The following is a 19,848-nucleotide window of genomic DNA, read 5'->3' as shown; positions in this document are numbered from 1 at the left end:
CCTTGCATGACCCAAACAACTTGGGGTCATTTTTTTTTGAAACAAGAGGCTTTATAATGTGTCAAGCAATTCACTTGTCCTTTGTTGACGCTGAACTAACCTAGTCCCTATTGCATACTGGAGCAGATTAAGCAGTAGTGTCGTTTTTCCCAGATTCAGAAAACTCAAAGTTTCTTCAGTCAGAGGCCAAGAGTCCCACTGCTAAACCCAGGTAGATCCTGCTCTTCCCTCTCATGTAAACTCTCTCCCCTTGTGATTTCCCCTGAGGGCCTAGGGGAACACAGACGTGCAACTCTGCAGCATGAGGACTCAGCTGTCCCCCACAGATGTGCTGGGCCTGCAAACACAACACCTGGCAGAAGTCAATGCCAGCAATACTGTGCCTGCAGTCCCATGATGGAAAAATAATATAAATAAATAAAAAATCAACAGTCCAACAGAGCCAGGCCAGTCCTGCTCTGCTGGAGAACAGGGCAGAGCAGAGAGCTTGAGCACAGGGGAGCCACAGCACCAAAATTTACTTTCTTTTCAGTAAGCAGAGCAGCAGGCTGGCTCAGCAAGGAGCTTGGCTTTGAGAAAGGCTGTATATCGACACTCCTCAGCACCCACTGCCAGGGAAGGCATCACAGGCAACCACAGCTGAGGAGGAGCTCCCCCCGGGGCAGGGGAAGCCCTGTTGAGCTTATGGAAACATATTTGAGATCCTGCACTGTTGTAGTCATCCGGGAGATCTCCGGTTGTAACGTGAGAGGTGGAGGGCACAGAAGAGGTGGAGTGAAAGGAGGAGTTTGTGTTAGCAGATAAAAGCACATGGTGCAAACAATTAGTTGGAATAAAGCATCATCCATATGAGTATGCAGTGATCTTGTCCCCGCAGCAGGGGGTGGGCTGAGTGATCCGTGCGGGCAGCCTGGTGATGTTGCCAGTAGCAGCTCACTGCACCTCTAAGGTAGCTGCAATAATGTCTGCTTTACTGATAGGACTTCAGAGAGGCACCTAAGACAAACATTGGGATATAAAAGTACCTAATAAATCAAAGCATTAGAGCTTAATTTGAATTTGGACTGTATTTTGGCTTCCTAACAAGAGCCAACACATGCCAGGACCAGTGTCATTGGTGAGCAGAGGGTAACACCCTAACAATTAACATTTTTCCCATGTTGATTTTTTTCCATTTGTTCCTTAATGGTAGAAATAACTGCAGCAACTTGATAATGATTTTTCTTCTAGAGCATAGGAGCAGGAGCTCACATGCTGTCTGTCCTTTCTCAGAGGCATGATGATGCTTTTGCCTGGAAAGGCAAGCAGCCACAGGGGGCCACACAGACCCAGATGGGCAGTAGCCCCAGAGGCTCCTCCCTTGGCTGGCCAGTAAACCAATGCCACAAAACAATTTCTCCTCACAGCTCTTGTCTGAAAGGTGGGGTAAATCTTTGCTCCTCCTGTGGTGAGAAAGCACAGCTCTGCTGAGCACATGGGTCAGCTTATTCTCCAGGAGTTGTATTTTTTCCCGAGCCCAAAGTCATCTGTTTATTTTGAAACTGTAACAAAGCATCTGCTGCTCTCCAGACAAGGCTGTTGTGTCAGTACAAAACATCATCCCTCCTCTGCCTCTGTCTGGGCCCCCTCCCTGCATCTGCCTGCCTGTGTGAGACGGGTGGGAGGAGAACGATTTCCTTCTGCAAAATGATCCCTCAAACCTCACCTCGCTTGTTTCTGGACAAGCCTAAAACTGCATACCAGTCACATGTCTCTACTGTTTTTTGAGCTGTGGCTTCTTTTTCTAGCCTGTGAGCCTAACCCCAGCGTGCAATGTACTTACTAGCTGCGCTGCCCCAGCTGTTTGACAGTAGCCACTTTTGGGGGGTGGTGAGAGCTTCCCAGTCATTCCCCCACTGTGCACAGAAACGATCGTTCTGAAGGTGAAGGTCAATTAAATGATATGCTCTGTGAACATTCTTTCCTTATGTTCCTAGTCACTCCATATACATGTGGAGGAGAACAAAAACAAACAAAATCCACCAAATACCACTCCCCCAAACCCAAACCACAAACCCAGAAGCAACTTCTGTCCAATGCCAAATTAGTGGATGTTTTTACTAAGAGTTCAGTGCCCAAGAGAAGGAAAGCTGGCAGAGCTGCCAAGACCTGTAAGAAACTGCAAATGAACAAACAAGATCACAAAGAGGGAAAACAGAGTAAATGACTTAAAAAAAGGTAAAGTAATGCAGATTTCTATCTGAGAAATGCCAGTGTGAAAAATCCTCTTTTAGAGGTGGAGTGTATCACTTGCAGTCTGTTTTGGATATGATATCACAGGACACACATCCTATTCTTTATTACATTCTAGATATTTATTTAAATGATAAAAATCAACCAAACCAAAGCTTAAGCAATAAGAATTACAACAGTTGTAGATGTTTATTGGCCAGTTGGATGGGGCAAACTGAGCCCTTCCAGAGCAAAACACAAGAGCTGAGTCAGAGCTTGGGGGCCACGTTGGACAACCCATCCCCAAGGCACATACTGCTGCTGTGGAATTTATTTACACCATTTATAGACCACTCCCTGAATCGTCCTCACTGGAAGGAGACAGCACTAGACAGACCATTACCCACGCTTCAGGCAGTAAATGGCAAAACACATCACGTGTATCTCAGTGGAGTTGTTTTTAATAGCAAATATTTGTCATCTATTTCATCACTGCAAAATAAAGACTTGAAGGTTTTCTAAGGGATGGGTTGGTTTTCACATGCCAGGGTCCTGACCACTGTCAGGTGCAGACAATCTAAGCCTGGCCTGTGTACCACAGCTCTGCCCTCATGGGAGCATTCCAATACTGTTATCAGGCTCTTTTTGAAAGCCTCTCTATGCTGTGCAAGAATCCTTGAGGATAAGGGAGGAGTCTGCCATGGGAAGGCATTTTGGCTCCATACCTGCAGGCGGATAGCCATTGCTAGCAAAAGCTTTACAGACTCTCATTTGCACAGAAATCACCATAAGAAACATTTATGCTCCCCTTAGGAGATGGCACTTCACTTCCCCTTCATCATTCTCTCTCCACAACAGTCTCACACAAGTTCTGCATTAAGAGTGTTTCTCCCAGTTGCAGGCAGGTACTCAGAGACAAGATGCTGCTCTCTTGAGGGCTCACAGCCCTGGAGAAAACACAAGGCTGTACTTCAGCTGCCTTCCCTAGCACTGTTCAGCCTATCCTCTACTCTGCAATGGCAAGAGAAGAGAGAAATTTGACACTGAGAAAAGCTAAAGCCCAGCCAAACCCAAAAGCCAGCAGAGCAGGCAGCCAGCGGGGTCGTGTAAGTATGCGATACGTGGCAGCATCCTGCATTTCATTAAGCAGCAAGCACCTCGCAACATAACAATCTCCAAAACACCAATTTTGCAGCAGTTGATTACCTGTCCATCATCCAGACTCACATCACCCCCGGGACTGAGCACGCGTGGGAAGGAAGCTGGCAGCGATAGCGGGGAGCCAGTGCCAGCGTGTGATCATGAAGCACTCTCACATCACCTTTGGGATTATCGTGTTCCGTGGGGAGATGCCAAACATTCCCCCCTCCCCTCTAGTTTTTCACTTCTTTGTGGTGGATGGGGATTAGGAGAGGAAGTGCATGCCTGCTTGTTTTTCAACTGGCTGCTCTTACCCTGATTCTTTCAGGCAGGCTGACAGATCCAGACATACCACCTATACCCTAAATGTGTGCCAGCAAGGCTCGCGGGAGCCTCCTGGCTGAAAGCATCTCTTTTTAATAGAACTGATACCTGTTCAAAGCTGTCTTGACGTGCATTTTAACACAGAAAAGCCCCCTTCAGACAAAAACGTTGTTATTTCATTGTTATTGTTCATTTGACTCTGCAAACAAGAAGGGGACTGAGCTGTTCCCACCTCCCAGAGCATGTGGCTGCCACACACAAATGTCAGCCGGTCTCCACAGGCCAGCATGGAGCAACAGGAACAATCTCGTTCCTGTAAGTCAACAAACAGTGTTTAGAAAGGTCTGTGCTGTGGGAGGATTTCCTAACAAAACACAAGTCATCAGACTTAAAACACATGCCTACTCTGCTGAAATTAATAAAGCAACAAGGCTATGTAGGAAAACAGATACAGGAAAGCAAGAACTTTCTCCTGATGACTTCATCCCACAGGGGTCAACAGCAAATCAAGGGCAGCATTAGTTGGGAGGGAGAAGCTCTGGAGATTTCTTGGAGAACTTAAAAAGAAACTTGCAGGGTTTAATAACAAAACCACATTTTTCTTCTAAAAATAAAATCAAAAACATCATTTTCCCAGTGTTGTACCATGAGAGCATCACTCATGGGAAGTGTGTTGCAACCTGTTTCAAGGAATGAGCACAGCCTGAGCAACTGCAGAGATTGTTTCACCTCATTTTTATCGAGTGGACAACTTAGGAACATGTGGATAACGTTGTCTCACCTTCATACCATGTTCACTTACACGTTTCACTCGTATTAGAGTAGATCAGGAAAAGAGGTTAAAATTTTTAAACATGACCTTCTCATCTCATCTTCTCTCCCCTCAAAAAACCCCAAAACAACCCAACCACCCCAAAACAACCCAAAAGAAGTGACGAGTTTGAAGGAGCTGGGCTATGCTTGTGGCAGCAAGAGAAATTTGACCTTACCTGAAAAGCAGGCAGAGGGGGACAAGCATCCCATAAAGGCTTGAGTTGCCCCAGGTGGGCACACAGATTGTGTTCTTTCCACACATACTTTAAAAGAAAAAAAGACCCAAAACATTAAAGAAATGAAACAGTGGATCTTTTTTTCCGTGTTCTCAACGTAACTATCAAAATGAAAGCTGATCCTGTTGTGTGGAAGCCTCTGAATAATCTGCTGGAGCCCAAAAGGAAACCCTAGGGGATATTCTGGTCCTGGAAGACCCTGACCTACCCCAGCACAGCTGTTCCCAGGTATGTCACTGTCTGCTTCAACCAAGCAGGACTTGACAAAGTTGCTTGTTTTAGTACATACTGGCTGGCATATTTGTGCAGCACACTGCAGTTATAGAAGTTTTACCTCTCCTCTTTTCATTGCCTGGGGAGCACAAATATGTTTCTCATTTACTACCATGAAAAATCTTCCTCTCTGCAACTTAGAGCCTCTAAAGATGAATGACCAACTAATCTTCCAATTTCAAACAAGTAAAAAAAAAGAAACATATTGTAGAAACTGTCATTAAAATCCTACATTCACAGATGCATGCAAAAAATACCTTTCTGGGGTTTAGAGGAAAAAAAAACCCACAAAGCAAAAATAAACCAACACTCACACATACTTATATTAACTCCTGCAATCAGCTTTTGCCAAAACACTTAATGTATCTTAAGCTGTTGTGCAAACGACAGGAGATGCACTGAGTCTCCCATTTTCGGTGCTATATTCAATTCAATATTAACCACTGGTAAGAGTAAGTAGAAATATGCTCAGAACAACACCCTGTGACATCTCAAAAAACAGCTTCCATACAGCTGAAGTTATTTCCAGTGCAATACAACTTTCACAGAAAGAAAACATTAGTCATTGGCCCCCTCACCTCAAGCTTTCCTGGAGCTGAAGAAATCATATCCTCAAATAAAACAAAATTAAAAAGGTAAGTAATTGCAATTCCACAAACTGTATAAAATATGGAGTGAGTTACTATTGAAATGCTTAAGCTAGGAAAATGTTTAACTTATTTTCTTCTCTTTGGTTAAAAGAGTAATGTCTGAAGTATGTCTCTGTTGTTGACTACAGAATTTAGAGGATGGAAGAAAGTTTAATAAGCGCTAGGTGATTTTCCTCCAGCTTCACTAGTTATAAGGCCTGTAAGCATGTGATGTTTTTATGTAATCTTGTAAAAGTGTGTTTTACATTCCATAGTGCATGTAACTATATTGACCTAATGAAGCTCAGAGTTTCAGCCAGAACCATGTTGTTTTGTGAGGCTGTTACCTGGACAGTTTCCAGACTCTTATGAAATACAGCTGCTTCACGATGCCTGATGAGTCCAGACAGTGCCTCTGGGCACCTCAAAGCTCAGGGGCAGATTTTAAAACACAATTCACAGGTCACTATCCTCAGGAAAACTTCAGCTAGATGTTAAGTGTATTGTGCTAACAACCCACCGAGTGCAATTTTAACCTGCTCTAGCTTTACACGCAAAGGAAGAAAAATCTTTAATGGTTAATCAATGATGCTCACAAGGAGGTTTCTTCAATTGCTTCTGACCTGAATCTGAGCTGCAACCGTCCTTGTACACCAAAAACTTGTCAGTCTCCCATGTACCAGTGTAACAGCACAGCAGATGTGGATTACTACTCGCTGCACAGTACCAGAGCACGTGTGAAGGCCCAGCCCACTTCTCCAGAGCTACATGAGGAGATTCATGTCTGTTCAACGTGCCAGCCCCATGGGGACCTGAAGAAACACTGGATTTCCACAAGCTGATAGCAAAGCCCAAGAAATGGAGGAGTAAGAGCTCTAAATGGTTTCCATTTCAACATATTCATTATTCACCAATACAACCAATCAACAACTCCTTAAAACCTTCAGTTTTTAAACTCATTTACTTGAGAATCTTCTTATTTTCACTTCCTAGTTATTAAGGATACCACAGAATGCTTTGGGTTGCAAGGGACCTTTAAAGGTCTTGTATGCAACTCTGCTGCAACAAGCAGGGACATCTTCAACTACATCAGGATACAATTTTAAAGCCTCTAGAAATAAGAAACTAATCAACACAAGCTCAAAACGTGACCATTTTCACATACCAATCTGATCACCGGGACTGTAATTCTAAACATCAATTCCATAAAGATTGCTTAAAAACATTTGGTAAAGTTTTATCATTATGTGAAAACAGGCTGCAAGAAAACAATAGGGTAGATAACACATGATGTAAAGTAAGAATTAACCCAGAAGCTTTCATAGAATTCATTTACCAGCTCTGAAAAAACAAAGTTATAGCAGAAGAAAGATAGGTTCATATTCTAGCTCAATTAGACATTACTTTAAACACTGCTGTTACCTGCACTTGTTATCAGAAATTATCTGAATGAGGTGCTCAGATATTTAAGTTTGATTTGTCCAAGAAACAACAACAAATGGTTTCCAGAAAGCTGAAATGCTGACCTTTGTGTGTGCACGTGCATAGGTTAATGAAAAGCCACAGCTCTGACACTTTGCCTTAGAATAGGTCACAAAAGGCCAAAAGGGAGTAAAACCTCAAAACACCATTAGGAGTTTTGCTACATTTTTTGTGGTGACTTTGGCATCCCCTTTCCTAGCACTTGTTCCTCTTCCCTGGGCCCTGTCTGCCACAGTGTGCTCAGCTGTGCCAACCCCTCAGCTCAGCCAGCAAAGCTCATCTTTTGAAGCACTGCATACTATAAAAGTAATATCCTCCCTACTTGCCAATCTCTCCATCTGCTGCCACAGTAGGGGTGTTGGGAAAGCTCTGCCTAGATGTCACACTGCATGTTGCTGGAAATGCTTGCCATCTGCTATTGCCTTGACTACCAAGCCTCACAAAAATACCGGTGACTCTAACCAGAGAGCAATCCCTTTATCAGATGTTTAAAGATACTGTTAATTTGAATCATGACCACTTTTTGATTGATCTTGTGTTCATATGAACATAATAAACCAGCAGAGATTCAGGAATAAAGGTACCAGCTCAGATTTGTATGGATACTAAACAACTAAATGTATTCAACAGTCTACCCCAAACCTATTTCTTTTGAATACCTTTTTTTCCTCAACTGTGACTTAGATGACCTTTGATCTGCATGAAAATACATGATTCTCTCCCAAAGCCAACCCTTAAATTCATCACACTGGTCACACTGAAATACAATATAAAACCACAGAGGATCATATTCAGAAATACACACCATTTCTGCCACGCAGCACCCAGAACTGGAGACCAAACATGCAGCAGTGGAGGGCCCCTTATCAGGGCACTAGTGTTTTGATATAAGTATTTAGACCTGCACCTACCAGACCAAGCCCTGAATAAGATCAGATATACAATCCAAAATACACCTGGCTACAAAAAAGCATTTTAAAACAAGGAAAGACAGGCACTAAGAGCCTAAAATATCCTCTACAATCCTTCTGCAGTCCAAATACAGGCATTGATACTCAGCCACAATCAAATAGTAGAGCCTTTTGCACAATGCAGCACACAGACAGCACAAGACCTCCAAGGACAGCAGACTCAAACCCCTGCTCTGAAGCAACCCATGATGCATACAACAAAGAACAAACAGGGAATGTGTTGCCTGATTGCAGATATACCACAAGCAACTTTACAATCAACTTGTTTCCTCTATAGGATTTTAAGATAAGACTTACCTTTGTAGGTGCTTCCAGTACACTGCTCTCTGCTTACCAGGGCCAGTGTTCTTCATTTCAGGAGCTTTAGCAAGGAAGGCACCTGCTTCACACATTCTTTACAACCTCAAAACAGTACTGAGAAAACCCATCCTACCCTGCTCTTGGAAGGTATAGATCTCTGGGCAGCTCATCCCCCACAATGGCTCTCACCAGCCCCAAGGGCAGCTCATCACCAACAATAGCATCCACCTGGGCCTGGGGTGGATCAGCAGTAGCACCTTCAGCATGCACCAAAAAACACCCCTCCCAAATGGCTCCGGGCAGCTAGGACATCTGTACCTTTGTGTGTTAAACTGGCACAAGTGGTGTTGGATCTCTGGCCTGCAACTGCTGAAGTGACAGAGGCAGCTACAGACACCATCTTCCTTTGGCTGAAGGGGACACCATGATGAGTGGCAGTATCTTCCATATCACAGCTGACAAAGGCTGCCCTCAAACCCACTCTGGGTAGAGAGGTTGGACAAGCCAAGGAGGGATTTGGGGCAGGGTGGCCGTGCTGGGGATCTGAGAAGAGGCTGGGGGTGCCTCAGGAGGGGCACAGTTGGGTCCCACTGGTTCCAGCAGCCCCTCAGGCCATGAGGTAAGTGGCGAGAAAAGGGCAGCTGGCCCTCAGGAGAGGCGGGAGGGAGGCTGAGGTGGGCAAAAGGCATGGATCAAGGGGTTCATTTGTCTTTGCTTCTCACCATCTAAACACCATTTTAGTGTCCAGAAATGAAATCACTTTTTCCCAAGTTCCGTTTGTTTCACCTGTGACAGTGATCAGTAAGAGATGTCCCTGCCCTTATCTCCACCCATGGGCTTTTTCACCTTATTCTCTCCTTTGCCTTGCTGAGGGAGTGGTAGGTGGTGCCTGATAGTTGGCCACAGCTGACCTACCACAGGGGCTCAGGTCCACTTCATACCACAGACTAATAAAACCTGTACATCACAGTGTCCTGTGAGACACCTAGACACGTTATCCACAAGCACTGAAGAGGACATGTAACAAGAGGGAGGGGGCAGGAGCTCCCTGCTGATGCTGGGAGACAGCTCCTATAGCACCTACACAATTAAACAGCAAAGCTGCACTCACAGGTGGATGGTCTTCTCAAAAAAACCTCAAACCCAGAACAGCTTCTGTTTTCACTTCTGTCTGCACAGGCAGGGGCTTTGGAGCTCTAATCATCAAGCCCACAGTGCCTGCTCCTCAGGCAGTACTCAGAGCAGTTGGCCCCTGCACCAGCCCCCTTCTCCAGCACAGCAATGACAGCAGTGCAGCAAAGCATCAACTTTCTAGATTTTGCCTCTCTAAAAAAACCCACAACAAAAACCACCAATAGAAAACAAACAGGAGTCACCAAAAAACCCTTTTATTTCAGAGTTGAAATAACAGAGGAAGAAAGAAAAAAACCAAACCCAAACCAAACCCCCAAAACCAGGTGACAAGCTGGAAGGGAGCACACTGCATTATTCAAGCTCCTCCTTCCCTCAAAGTGGTATGAAGTTTCCACGTGCCACTGTTATGTTGGAGTACTGTCACTCTTTTATTTGCCTGTGCTGCTGCAGTTATAGTGTGTCCATGACTACTACTCCTCTTTTAGGAGGGATACTATGGCAGCCCATAGAAAAAGTGGAGAACATGTTTCAGAGATCAAAAAGCCTTTGATAGAAGATGTATAGAACTCATTTAGCTAACTCACAGGGACAAAACTCAAAGCACGACATGACTGCAACCTAAATATCTCCTTGGGGAAATGTGAGGTATGATTTCATTTAACTTACATGACAAATCTTAAGAGGTAGCTGGAAATAGATTCTGAATATCTAAATTAAGGTGAGACTTTTTGCTTAGAAGGGAAACTGCACATTCAAACCCTTGCTAAAGACACAAATAATTGAAAGTGTAGTACGTTTTCTTTGTTGTTAACTGAAAACTTTCAAACACTTTCTCAGTAGAGTTATGAATCCACACTAAAAATAGGCTCAGTACTTAGCAATAGTTCAGTATCTCTTCAGAGGTGTTTCTGAGAAGGTACATCAATACTTCTAAGCAGATGCTTCCTCTGCCCATTTCACTTGAGATAAAGCTCCTGAAAATGCACAGTTGGTTTCCTCCTCTAATCATTAATCATTACCACTCAAACTAATAAGCAATAGCAAAGCAAACGTCTGTGCTATGTTCTGTTCCTTCAAGACCTGCTGCAGCAACTCTTCCCAAAGTCAAATATGGAGACTTTCATACAGTTTTACCAACAGATGTTCTGTTAATCTTTGACCATCCAGGTCCTCAGTTTGTTTATAACATGACAATATTATGCCTTGCAAATATGCAGAAAATCGTGTTGGAAGAATTCTTCACTATGATGTTACATAATGAAAGTTGTGAATGCTGGAAAAGGAAAACAAGCTATTAAGCAAGAATTTGCCACTCTTCAGTTATGGGTCCCCATGGGCTAAAAGTCATTTTTATGCAGACTTGAATAACCACCAGTTGTTAGACATCTCTTTTGATAAATAACTACCTAACAGGGGGCAGTCCACTTGAACAGAAAGAATTATACATGGAAGCACCTTAGCAAGACAATTTTTATAGGGAAATTAAGACATGAAAATTTATACTGTCCTGGAGTTCTGCCTTTTCATGCTTGAGCATGAAACATGGGCCTAAACTGGTTCTCTTGGATACACAAATTCAGAGCCTATTCACGGAGCACAAGCTTCTCATCTCTGAGTAGATGAATATGTAGCAACTAGTTATTTCTTACAAGATATTACCAGATCTAGAACTCTAGAGAGCTTGTTTTCAAAAAAACCTGCAGGCAAGATCACAGCGTGCATGAAGGAACTATTATTCTATTGTGGGTTTCTTTCCAGAACAATTTCACTGGATTTGAGCAAAAGGAAAAGCTGACCTGGTGAAAAGTTAGAGGTCAAGCAAGAAAGCTTTCAACATCTTTTTGACATTTCCGCACACCTCCCATGTTGAATAGCACATAAAACCACACCAGAATGTTGATCAGAAATTTATTTGCCTTCAGGAACCATGAAGAAATTGATTTGTCTCCTGCCAAATTTTGTGACCTTGGAAAATCTCAATTAGACAAAAAAAAATCTTTAAGATGAAACACTGACTATTACGTGGTCTTGGGAAGGGAATTGGAACAGTCTTGGTGATTGTCATAACATTCTGGGTTTTAACATATGCACAGAAATCCTGAAGTGTGTATAAAATTTCTCTTAAGCCTGAAATAGACCAAGGGTACAAAGCCTCTCTGATTCTGACTTTCTAGTATAGCCTTAAAAAGACAAAACATTTTCATATAGTATTTGATTTAAAGCCTACTTTATCACAGATGGCATAATCATAAAAAAATGAACACTTGAAAGGGATATGACCAGCAGAACCAGATGTAAAACATCTCGAAGCTTCCAAACCCACCACATCATGATTAAGCAGAGAGAGAAATTAAACATATTGGGTTTCAAAGGTTTCAGTACAACTGTTCAATCCAGAAATTCTCTTGTAGCTCCTGACATGTTTATACAGCAAAAAATGCACAAGGAACTAGATCATAAGCGATTCTGTTTTCAGGGTGTCATTATCTTGTCTCAGCAGCAGCTCCAGAGTAGAGAATAACCATATATTAACAGGCAACTGAATAACATGGGTGCATTTGCCTCAGCAGAGATATTAAGACAGATGTGAAAGAAGCAAAAAAAGTTCTGTTGTGCTCCAATAACTAATGTTAAAGAGGAAAAGGGTGGATATAAAAGAAGCCTTCTGACTACAAATAGTTATGTAATTATTGGTTAAAGGAAGTGTCCTGTGGAGTCACTTTGCATAACCATTTAATAAGAACACCATGCAAAAGGAGAGGTACTGCTTTTGGTGAAAGTATTAAGGAAAAGTAAACAAAATGAATAAATAAATGTTTCCTTTACCTATTCTTCAGGAACAATTGCCCATCTGAACAAATTATGCCTACACCTCACTTGGCCTTTTAATCACAACGCATTGTTTATATTGTGCTTACAAATTTCATTCCTCACAGTAGCCAATGAGGACCATTTACCTTCTGTATCTTCACTGCCAGAGTTTTTAATTTCAACACAAAAAGCAAAGGAAACACCAGTCTGCCTTAAAACTTAAAGTACTTCAAAACTTCCCAACAGTACTTGTTTAAAACTTGACTGCTCACCAGAAGACAGCAGAAACTCAAGCCAATTATGGAAGAGCCAAGATCTAGGAGAGGTGAGCAGACAGCACCAGCAGCCAAGGCAGGCAGCAGTGCCAGAAGTGTTATTTCCAGTCTTCAGTCATGACTTAGAAACCCCTTTAAAAAAATCCCTTCAAAGCTCTCATCCACACTAGCAGTTCTGGATACCATCCACATTAATCACTCCTAGGAAAAGAAATGAATGTTGTGCTCTTGCAAGCAAAAAGCTTGTGAAACTGCATGTAAACCAAAAAATTAGTCCTTTCTGACGTTCAGAGTGCAAAAGTAAAGTAGAAAGAAAGCACTCAGTCAACGGTGGAGCATCTGCAACCACTTTCAGTGAAGATGGAAGATAAACCGATGCTAGAGGCATGCTCAAGAGGAGCATTCCTAAATGACAGATGCCTTCAGCATTCCAGCTTGCTGGCTGTTGTCACCATTAGGTGCAAGGAGAAACACTGCTGGCACAAAGATAATTTTAATATAGCTGCACAAAATTGTCTTTTGGCCCATAGAGATTAATTAGTTATCCAGTTCCCAAGCGAGATTCTAATCTGTTGGCAATTTAGCCTCACCACGTTAGCTTTGTTTGTCTTGATTTCTAGATGCTGGACTACATTAAAAGTATCTTCCAGCACCAAAAGAATCAGCATTTTCAGTACTGAACTGTCATTGCTAAACATGCAATACTAACTTCACCCTGAAGTGAGCATGGGCGTGAAAACAAATGAAAACAGGCTCTGCTGCATGGGAGAAAGACTCCTGGTCTTTCCCAGTTGTGAATACTGCATTGTATCTGAATTTGAATTTTCTTTGGCTTGAAAATTGATTCATTCTTTGGTTCCATGTCCCCTTTTCACTTAGTACATGCACATAGAGCGTATGTGAAGATTTACTGTCTCCTGAATATGTGTTATCCCTCCCTTCAAAAAATCTTACATCTTTTCTAGTTGTCTTCCATATTGTTCATATACAGCATGAGATGGTATTTTCCATGGCTGTTTAATTTTGGGAACCATAACCTAGTACCATCTGCATTTCAGGCCTCTTCAAATCTTCTGTCCTTCACACATGACAAACTGTGATTTTTATCAGGGCAAAAAAGTGTTAACAACATCCATATCAATTCACAATCCTAGAGTTATTACGTTAGTGGTAACATTATTTCTTAAAACATTCATCACCCATTGTTAGAAGTGACAAATTTTTACTTCATTATAGTTAGTGCTTTTTCCCATGTTTTGCTTTTTCCATCTGTTCATTTCCATGAACTTGCAACACAGTTTTGGCACAAACCAGGTAATTTCCATCACAACGTATTCATCTTTCTTCATATTTTCATCAGACATCTGGAATCATTCTGCATTTCTCTGAGGAGCAACTATTGCCCAAATCTTACTCCTCAGAAGAGTAGAGAAACTTGACACTACATGATGCCTTGACTTGGGCAAAAGGTTCTGAATCTTCATAACCAAGTATCTTTATTTCCCACCATAATTCATATTTACTCTGACTCAATTCAATGTCAGGAGAAGTTCACTGAATACTTCTCATAATTACAGTTCAAGATATTCTAAGGGTACTGGGACTAATAAAGCAATACTATTACTTTATAAAATTCTTGGAATTATATTACTATTTTCTACACCATTTAAAACAAAAACAAAACCTAACTCAAGTTTGTTACAACTTGCTTTTTGATGACAAATTGTTTTTGCTTTAACTTATTGTTGTATTGCTATTAAACCTTATTACAGTAAGTAGTTTGTTAACATGATGTTCTTTAACAGCATACTTTCTTCAAAGTGACATTAACCATTAGCTTCTCCTAACAGCTCTGTCAATATGCAAAGTTGGCAAATTAACTGTTTCTACTACTTTGCTTTAAAAAATGTGTGTTTTTTTATTAAATCACACAAAACATTGAAGTTAGTAACACATTGTAAAAAATCCTCTGTACATCTGTAGCATCAGAAACAAAGATCAACTCTTCTTGTGGTAACACAATGGCAAATCGCAGAATGGTGGTGGTGGTGGTGGTTGGAAGGGACCTCCAGAGATCATCCAGTCCAACTCCCCACTAAAGCAGGTTCTCCTTGATCTGAGGGCACGGGAACATGTCCATGTGGGTTTGAAAACCTCTAGAGAAGGAGCCTCCACACCCTCCTTGGGCAGCCTGTGCCAGGGCGCTCTCACCTTCACAGGAAAGAAGCTTTTCCTCAGTTTCCAGTGGAACTTCTTGTGTTTCAGCTTGTGTCTATTACCCCTTGTCCTGTCACTGCAAAAAACCTCTTATAATTGCTGGATTTATTTTTCAGATCTAGAAATGCCCCGAGAAGTATCTGAAGCCAAAAGAAAAAAAAAGAAGAGATTTAATATCAGAAGCACAAGTTCACTGTGTGCTTTTCAGGTTATAACACAGTCCTCACTCACAACCACTCCCTTTAAAAAAAAAACAACCCAGGCTTCATTTCTCTTTTAACCATATCTCAAGTATTCCATAAGCACTTTCCTTAGCTGCCTGCATGTTCTTATAGTTCTCTACTTTCAGAGAAGCTGTCAAAAATGTTGTTGTCACCGATCATACATACTGGAAAACTTTCCAGAAGTCCATTTGTTTCTCCATCTTCTCAAAACCTCAAGAACTTTGCAGTAACTCTAAACAGAAGCCAAGCCTTTCTTCTGCTCAGATGTGTGACACAAGGAAAGCCGGTTCTTCAGGGATAAAAGGTAGCTCCAGCAGTGTCTAGACTTGCCTGCAATCGAATACTTCTTAGCTTACTTCACAGTACAAGCACAAATTTCACTATATCCTTGCCTACCACACCTTTCCTGACCAGCCTTTAACAATGCTCACATACCTTTTATAACCATGGTGGAGGTTGGAAGAGTAAGTTTACTGCACCAAGCGTTTGATTGGAGCGAGGTCCAACAGTAAAGTCAAATGTCTCACTTTCAACTTTTATACAGCTCGGAGAATCAATTTCTTTTTCTCTTGTGTACCAGCAACATCTTGCTCTTCAGACACAAAGTGACCAGCTCTGCTCTTCTGATTGGTAGCAGAGAGAAGTGATGAACACATGGGTGATGAAACCTCTTCATTTTCGGAGCAGACTTTTCATGCTGTGCCATGTTAGCTGCTGGCAAAGCTGCTCATACTACTGCTCTCATGTGTCATCACTATTCTTCCTCTTTCCCATATCATCTTTACCACTCTGCTGACTGAAGCCACACGGTGGTCCACTGGAAGCAACGTTCCCAGATAAATGGTGCACAAAGGAAACTATCTTGTTCCAAACTTTTGTAATTCACTATTGCACAGACATAAGAAACACTGTTCAATTTGGAAGTCCACTTGTCTCTGAAATCTCCACTTGGTTTATGCCAATGCCTCGTGGGCTGGTACTTAGCACCATACCCTTCAGTTGTCCTCAACAGAATAGTTTGTTGATCTGTTCCCTACCCAGACTTGTTCACATATTGGCAATTCTCAGTAGCTCCTCAGCAAAAGAACTCCCAGATTTTTAAATGGTCAGTGAGCCAGAAAGACTGTAATTTAAGGAGATGTGTGTGCATAAAACAGTTACCAAAGAGAACACATCAGACTGGAATAATGAAACACCTGAATACACTGAGTGAGGTAAGTAACGTTACGCTTGTACCACTACACATCAAGCAAGCAGACAAGACGGATGTAATATGATGCACGTACCACCCCACTGTGACAGCTATGCCTCTCGTTAGATTCTGACTCTTCACAAGGACAGCATCTCAAATCTTCATTGTTCTATTTTCTCCACTTTGACACTGGATGTGACAGGATAATGACTGTCATGAAACAATATATACAACTGCCCTGCTAACCAGACCAAAACCATGCAGTCAGTAAAATAGGAAAACCAAAGAATAAAGCTCAAATCATAAGTCAAATCATTAAAGCCTGCTGTGAATGAAACCTGAGATAATTTAAGTCCTTTCACATTAATTTTTAAGGAGAGATACTGAATGAGAATGCTTTCTTGAGAAAGTCAAACACTGTATGTGATGTAAGAATAGTAAAACACACGGAGCATCAGCACGTGAAAGAATCATGTTGCAATTAATCCAGACACTGCTTTTGATATTTTATTAACAAGCAAGCATCCCTGGAACCGGCTCTATATAAAAAAAATACTTCATTACTCATCAGAATACAAGGGAGCTATAGGAATTTATTTTATGCAACACTGATTAGTTTTGGAAATTCCCATTTTTCATGTTTTAATTTCATCTTTTATTTTTTTATTTTTTTTTAAAAATCACTAAAAGGACACAATCCACAAAAATACAATCTGTATCTGCTCTATATTTACAGATAACTGGTCACTATTAAGGCACAGATTTAAAACTAACATTTTAATGTAGCAAGTCAAATATTTGTGCATAACATAACACTAACAATACGGTACACTGTACTGTCATATTCCCTTCGTGGAATCAAAGTAAGTGAGATTTCTTTTTTTCTTCCAGTGTGTTCTTTTTAGTGTGAAGCCCTATTGAAAAATCATGTTATTAATGGGAAATTCTTCACTTTGGTGTAGATGATATAAGCACTGCTCAGCAAATGACCACATCAACTTAATACTGTAATAAAATCAGTTTGAGTATAGTACTGTCTAGATATATAGTACGTACTTAAGAAAGACTAAAAAATCTAAGAGTGTAAAGGTATTTTGATGCTTTTAAATTTAGGCAAAATAAGGAAGAAGGGGTTGCAGAAAATTTTGCCCAAATTGTGGCTGAATATTTCTTTAAAAGTATTTTATAAAATTAACACGACTGAATACAACTTCACTTGCAAACACTGGTCTTGCAAAACGCAAACATTTCAATGACAGCTTGTCTGTGAGCACATAAATAGTCCATGTGAATGGAACTATCTACATGCTTAGGAGTAAGCTTAAGTGTAGATAGCTTTAGAAGGTGTGGCTTCCATGAAGTTGCTCCAGCCTGTGTAAGACACAAATACCTCACAGATACGTGGATACTGACTTTTGGCGTTTGAGCACAGGCACTTTGATGTGAACAACCGCATGTGTACAAGATGCAGCTTTCTCCATTCAGGTCTGCTGTACATTTTTAGAATTGGAGGAAAAAACCTGCTACTTGCTCTACAGGGGAAATCACCTAGTTATACACCATTAAGTAGATATGGCTGGAACGAGTACTGAGCAGTTCTTTTTTGCTAACTGCAACAAAGCTTTGTATTATTGCTTGATCATCGATGCCCTCAAGTAAGAGTTTCTTTAAATTCCCTTTGTGTGTGCAAATTTCTCTATACATCATTTCATATTTTCACCTTAAAAGAAAGAATAATCCATGGAAAGTGTCAAAGCTATTTCTCACCCATTTTTGTATAAAAACCAACTACTGTACTGTTATTCTAATGCCTTCTGTTAAGAGCACTTGACAGTGGTTTATGTCCATCTCAAAAGGCTTATACACTGAATATAAATAATACATTACAGTAGAGGTAATTCACAATATTTCTTATGGGAATGCTTTGCAACAAATTAATGCTTGGAAATTTCATATTGCATTACAGAAAGAGGCACTTCATGATATCCTTCATTATAGTAGAACCCTTCATAAACCCAAAACAAGACATCTGTAAAGACAGAATAATAATATTGCCAAATTGTTTGGACTTTCACAGTATAAGAATGCAATAGTTAGCTCTAGCCACTAATTATATGGACTCTTTCCATTGAACATAACTTGTTTCAGAAATAGTTCATCTCCAGAGTTTTAAACACTCCTGCAGCTGACAGTTACAAATCTAGATTGAACAAAACAGATGCTATTACACCTATTTTATGTAGGTCGCTTAATTGCTGCATGCATAGTCACGTAAGTAATATGCGTCATTTATTAAATGGCAACAGTGCTGTCTTGTCAAATTAGATTAGTTGTCTGTTTAATTAAACTGACAGCCCAGAGCTCTAGTTTGATGAATGCCTTTCATTCTCTACCATAAATCTGCAGTAGATCAGTTTAATCTGTTACGTATTGTAGGTGTATAGAATCTAAAAATAAAAGTCTGGTATATAAATAAGTGTCCTTTAGTGGCAGGGTACTAAAAATAGCCCTTTGCTTTGAGACAACCATTAAAAACAGTTTTAGCATAACAGGCAGCAGTTAAATATGATGACTGCAAAGGGTTAATATTGCAAGTTCCAATTTGGTCTTTCATTGCATCTGTTACAGTGAGCGAGTATTATAGCAAGCAGCGTGAGACTGCTTCCTAAGAGCATAAATGGACTGGTCCACTACCAAGGGGCTTGATTTTGGAACAATCTCTTCAGGTAACTACAGGGAAAGACAGAAAGAGGGGAAAAAAACTGTATAAGAACCAGTTTCTAGTACCATTATAGTGAGATGTGACGTAATGTAGGAACACCTGAAAAAAAATTTTATTAGTGCCAATATAAAGATTGATATGGAAATGAAAGAGAGAAATAAATTTCCACAGGACAAGAAATCAGAACATGTAAAGTGCAGAAAGACCTCAATAATTATTTTAAGCAGTACCAGAAAAATCCATCTTGATAAAACCAAAATCTATGCTCTCTGGCATCCCAGCTCTTCATTCTTCCTTCATTCAACAAAGTAAAAATTCAGTGCATACATTATAGTTATAGGTAATAAAATACTAAACAAAGAACCCTATTATTATTATTATTGCAAATTCTGTCCAACCTACATGAGCAAAACGTAACCCACATTTGGTGTTTTGAAAGACAGACAAACAAAATGTGTTTTCTCTGGATTTTTCTTTTGGCACAGTATTGTGCGGACAAAACGCTTTGGTCCTTGACACCCAAAACTCCCAAAGTGCAGAGGGTGGTGTGCAGTGAAGGCTGTCCACAGGATTGCCATGTCCATCTTTACAGCTGACTTTGAGCCACAACTTACTGCTACCAGCGCCCGCTGACGCTAGCAATGTCCGAGTGATACTGCCGCGGCAGTCTTCCGCTGGCTCCACCTTCCAAGAAAGAGGCACGGATGTTTGATGGGTCAAAGAGCTTCCGTCGGTTTTTGTTCAGTTCTGTAAAGGTCACACACATACACAACATACACAAATCTCTTGTCAAAAATCAACTGCAATGTTTTGATCTAAACCCAAACCAAGACATCTATTTAAACAAACAGAACTATTTTTGACAGAACAGAATGAACTGGAAGTGTCTGTGAG

General features: G+C 41.0%; 2 protein-coding genes across 3 annotated transcripts in view; both read right to left on the bottom strand.

The window, feature by feature from the left end:
- PHYHIPL (phytanoyl-CoA 2-hydroxylase interacting protein like) overlaps nucleotides 1-3,502 on the bottom strand; it is a 125,840-nt gene extending 122,338 nt beyond the window's left edge. Inside the window, exon 1 of the mRNA XM_062001703.1 lies at nucleotides 3,418-3,502. The gene's annotated coding sequence lies outside the window, so the exon portion shown is untranslated. The remainder of the gene's footprint in view (nucleotides 1-3,417) is intronic.
- A 13,258-nt stretch (nucleotides 3,503-16,760) lies between these two features.
- BICC1 (BicC family RNA binding protein 1) overlaps nucleotides 16,761-19,848 on the bottom strand; it is a 104,765-nt gene continuing 101,677 nt past the window's right edge. For both annotated transcript variants that reach the window (XM_062001645.1, XM_062001646.1), the window contains exon 21: nucleotides 16,761-19,701. In XM_062001645.1, the coding sequence (XP_061857629.1) occupies nucleotides 19,571-19,701 (131 nt within the window). In that variant the 3' untranslated portion in view covers nucleotides 16,761-19,570. The remainder of the gene's footprint in view (nucleotides 19,702-19,848) is intronic.

This window comes from Colius striatus, chromosome 8 (assembly GCF_028858725.1).
Source record: "Colius striatus isolate bColStr4 chromosome 8, bColStr4.1.hap1, whole genome shotgun sequence".
Classification (NCBI taxonomy): Eukaryota; Metazoa; Chordata; class Aves; order Coliiformes; family Coliidae; genus Colius; species Colius striatus.
The sequence above is the reverse complement of the archived record's forward strand: the minus strand, read 5'-3'. Positions and strand labels throughout refer to the sequence as shown.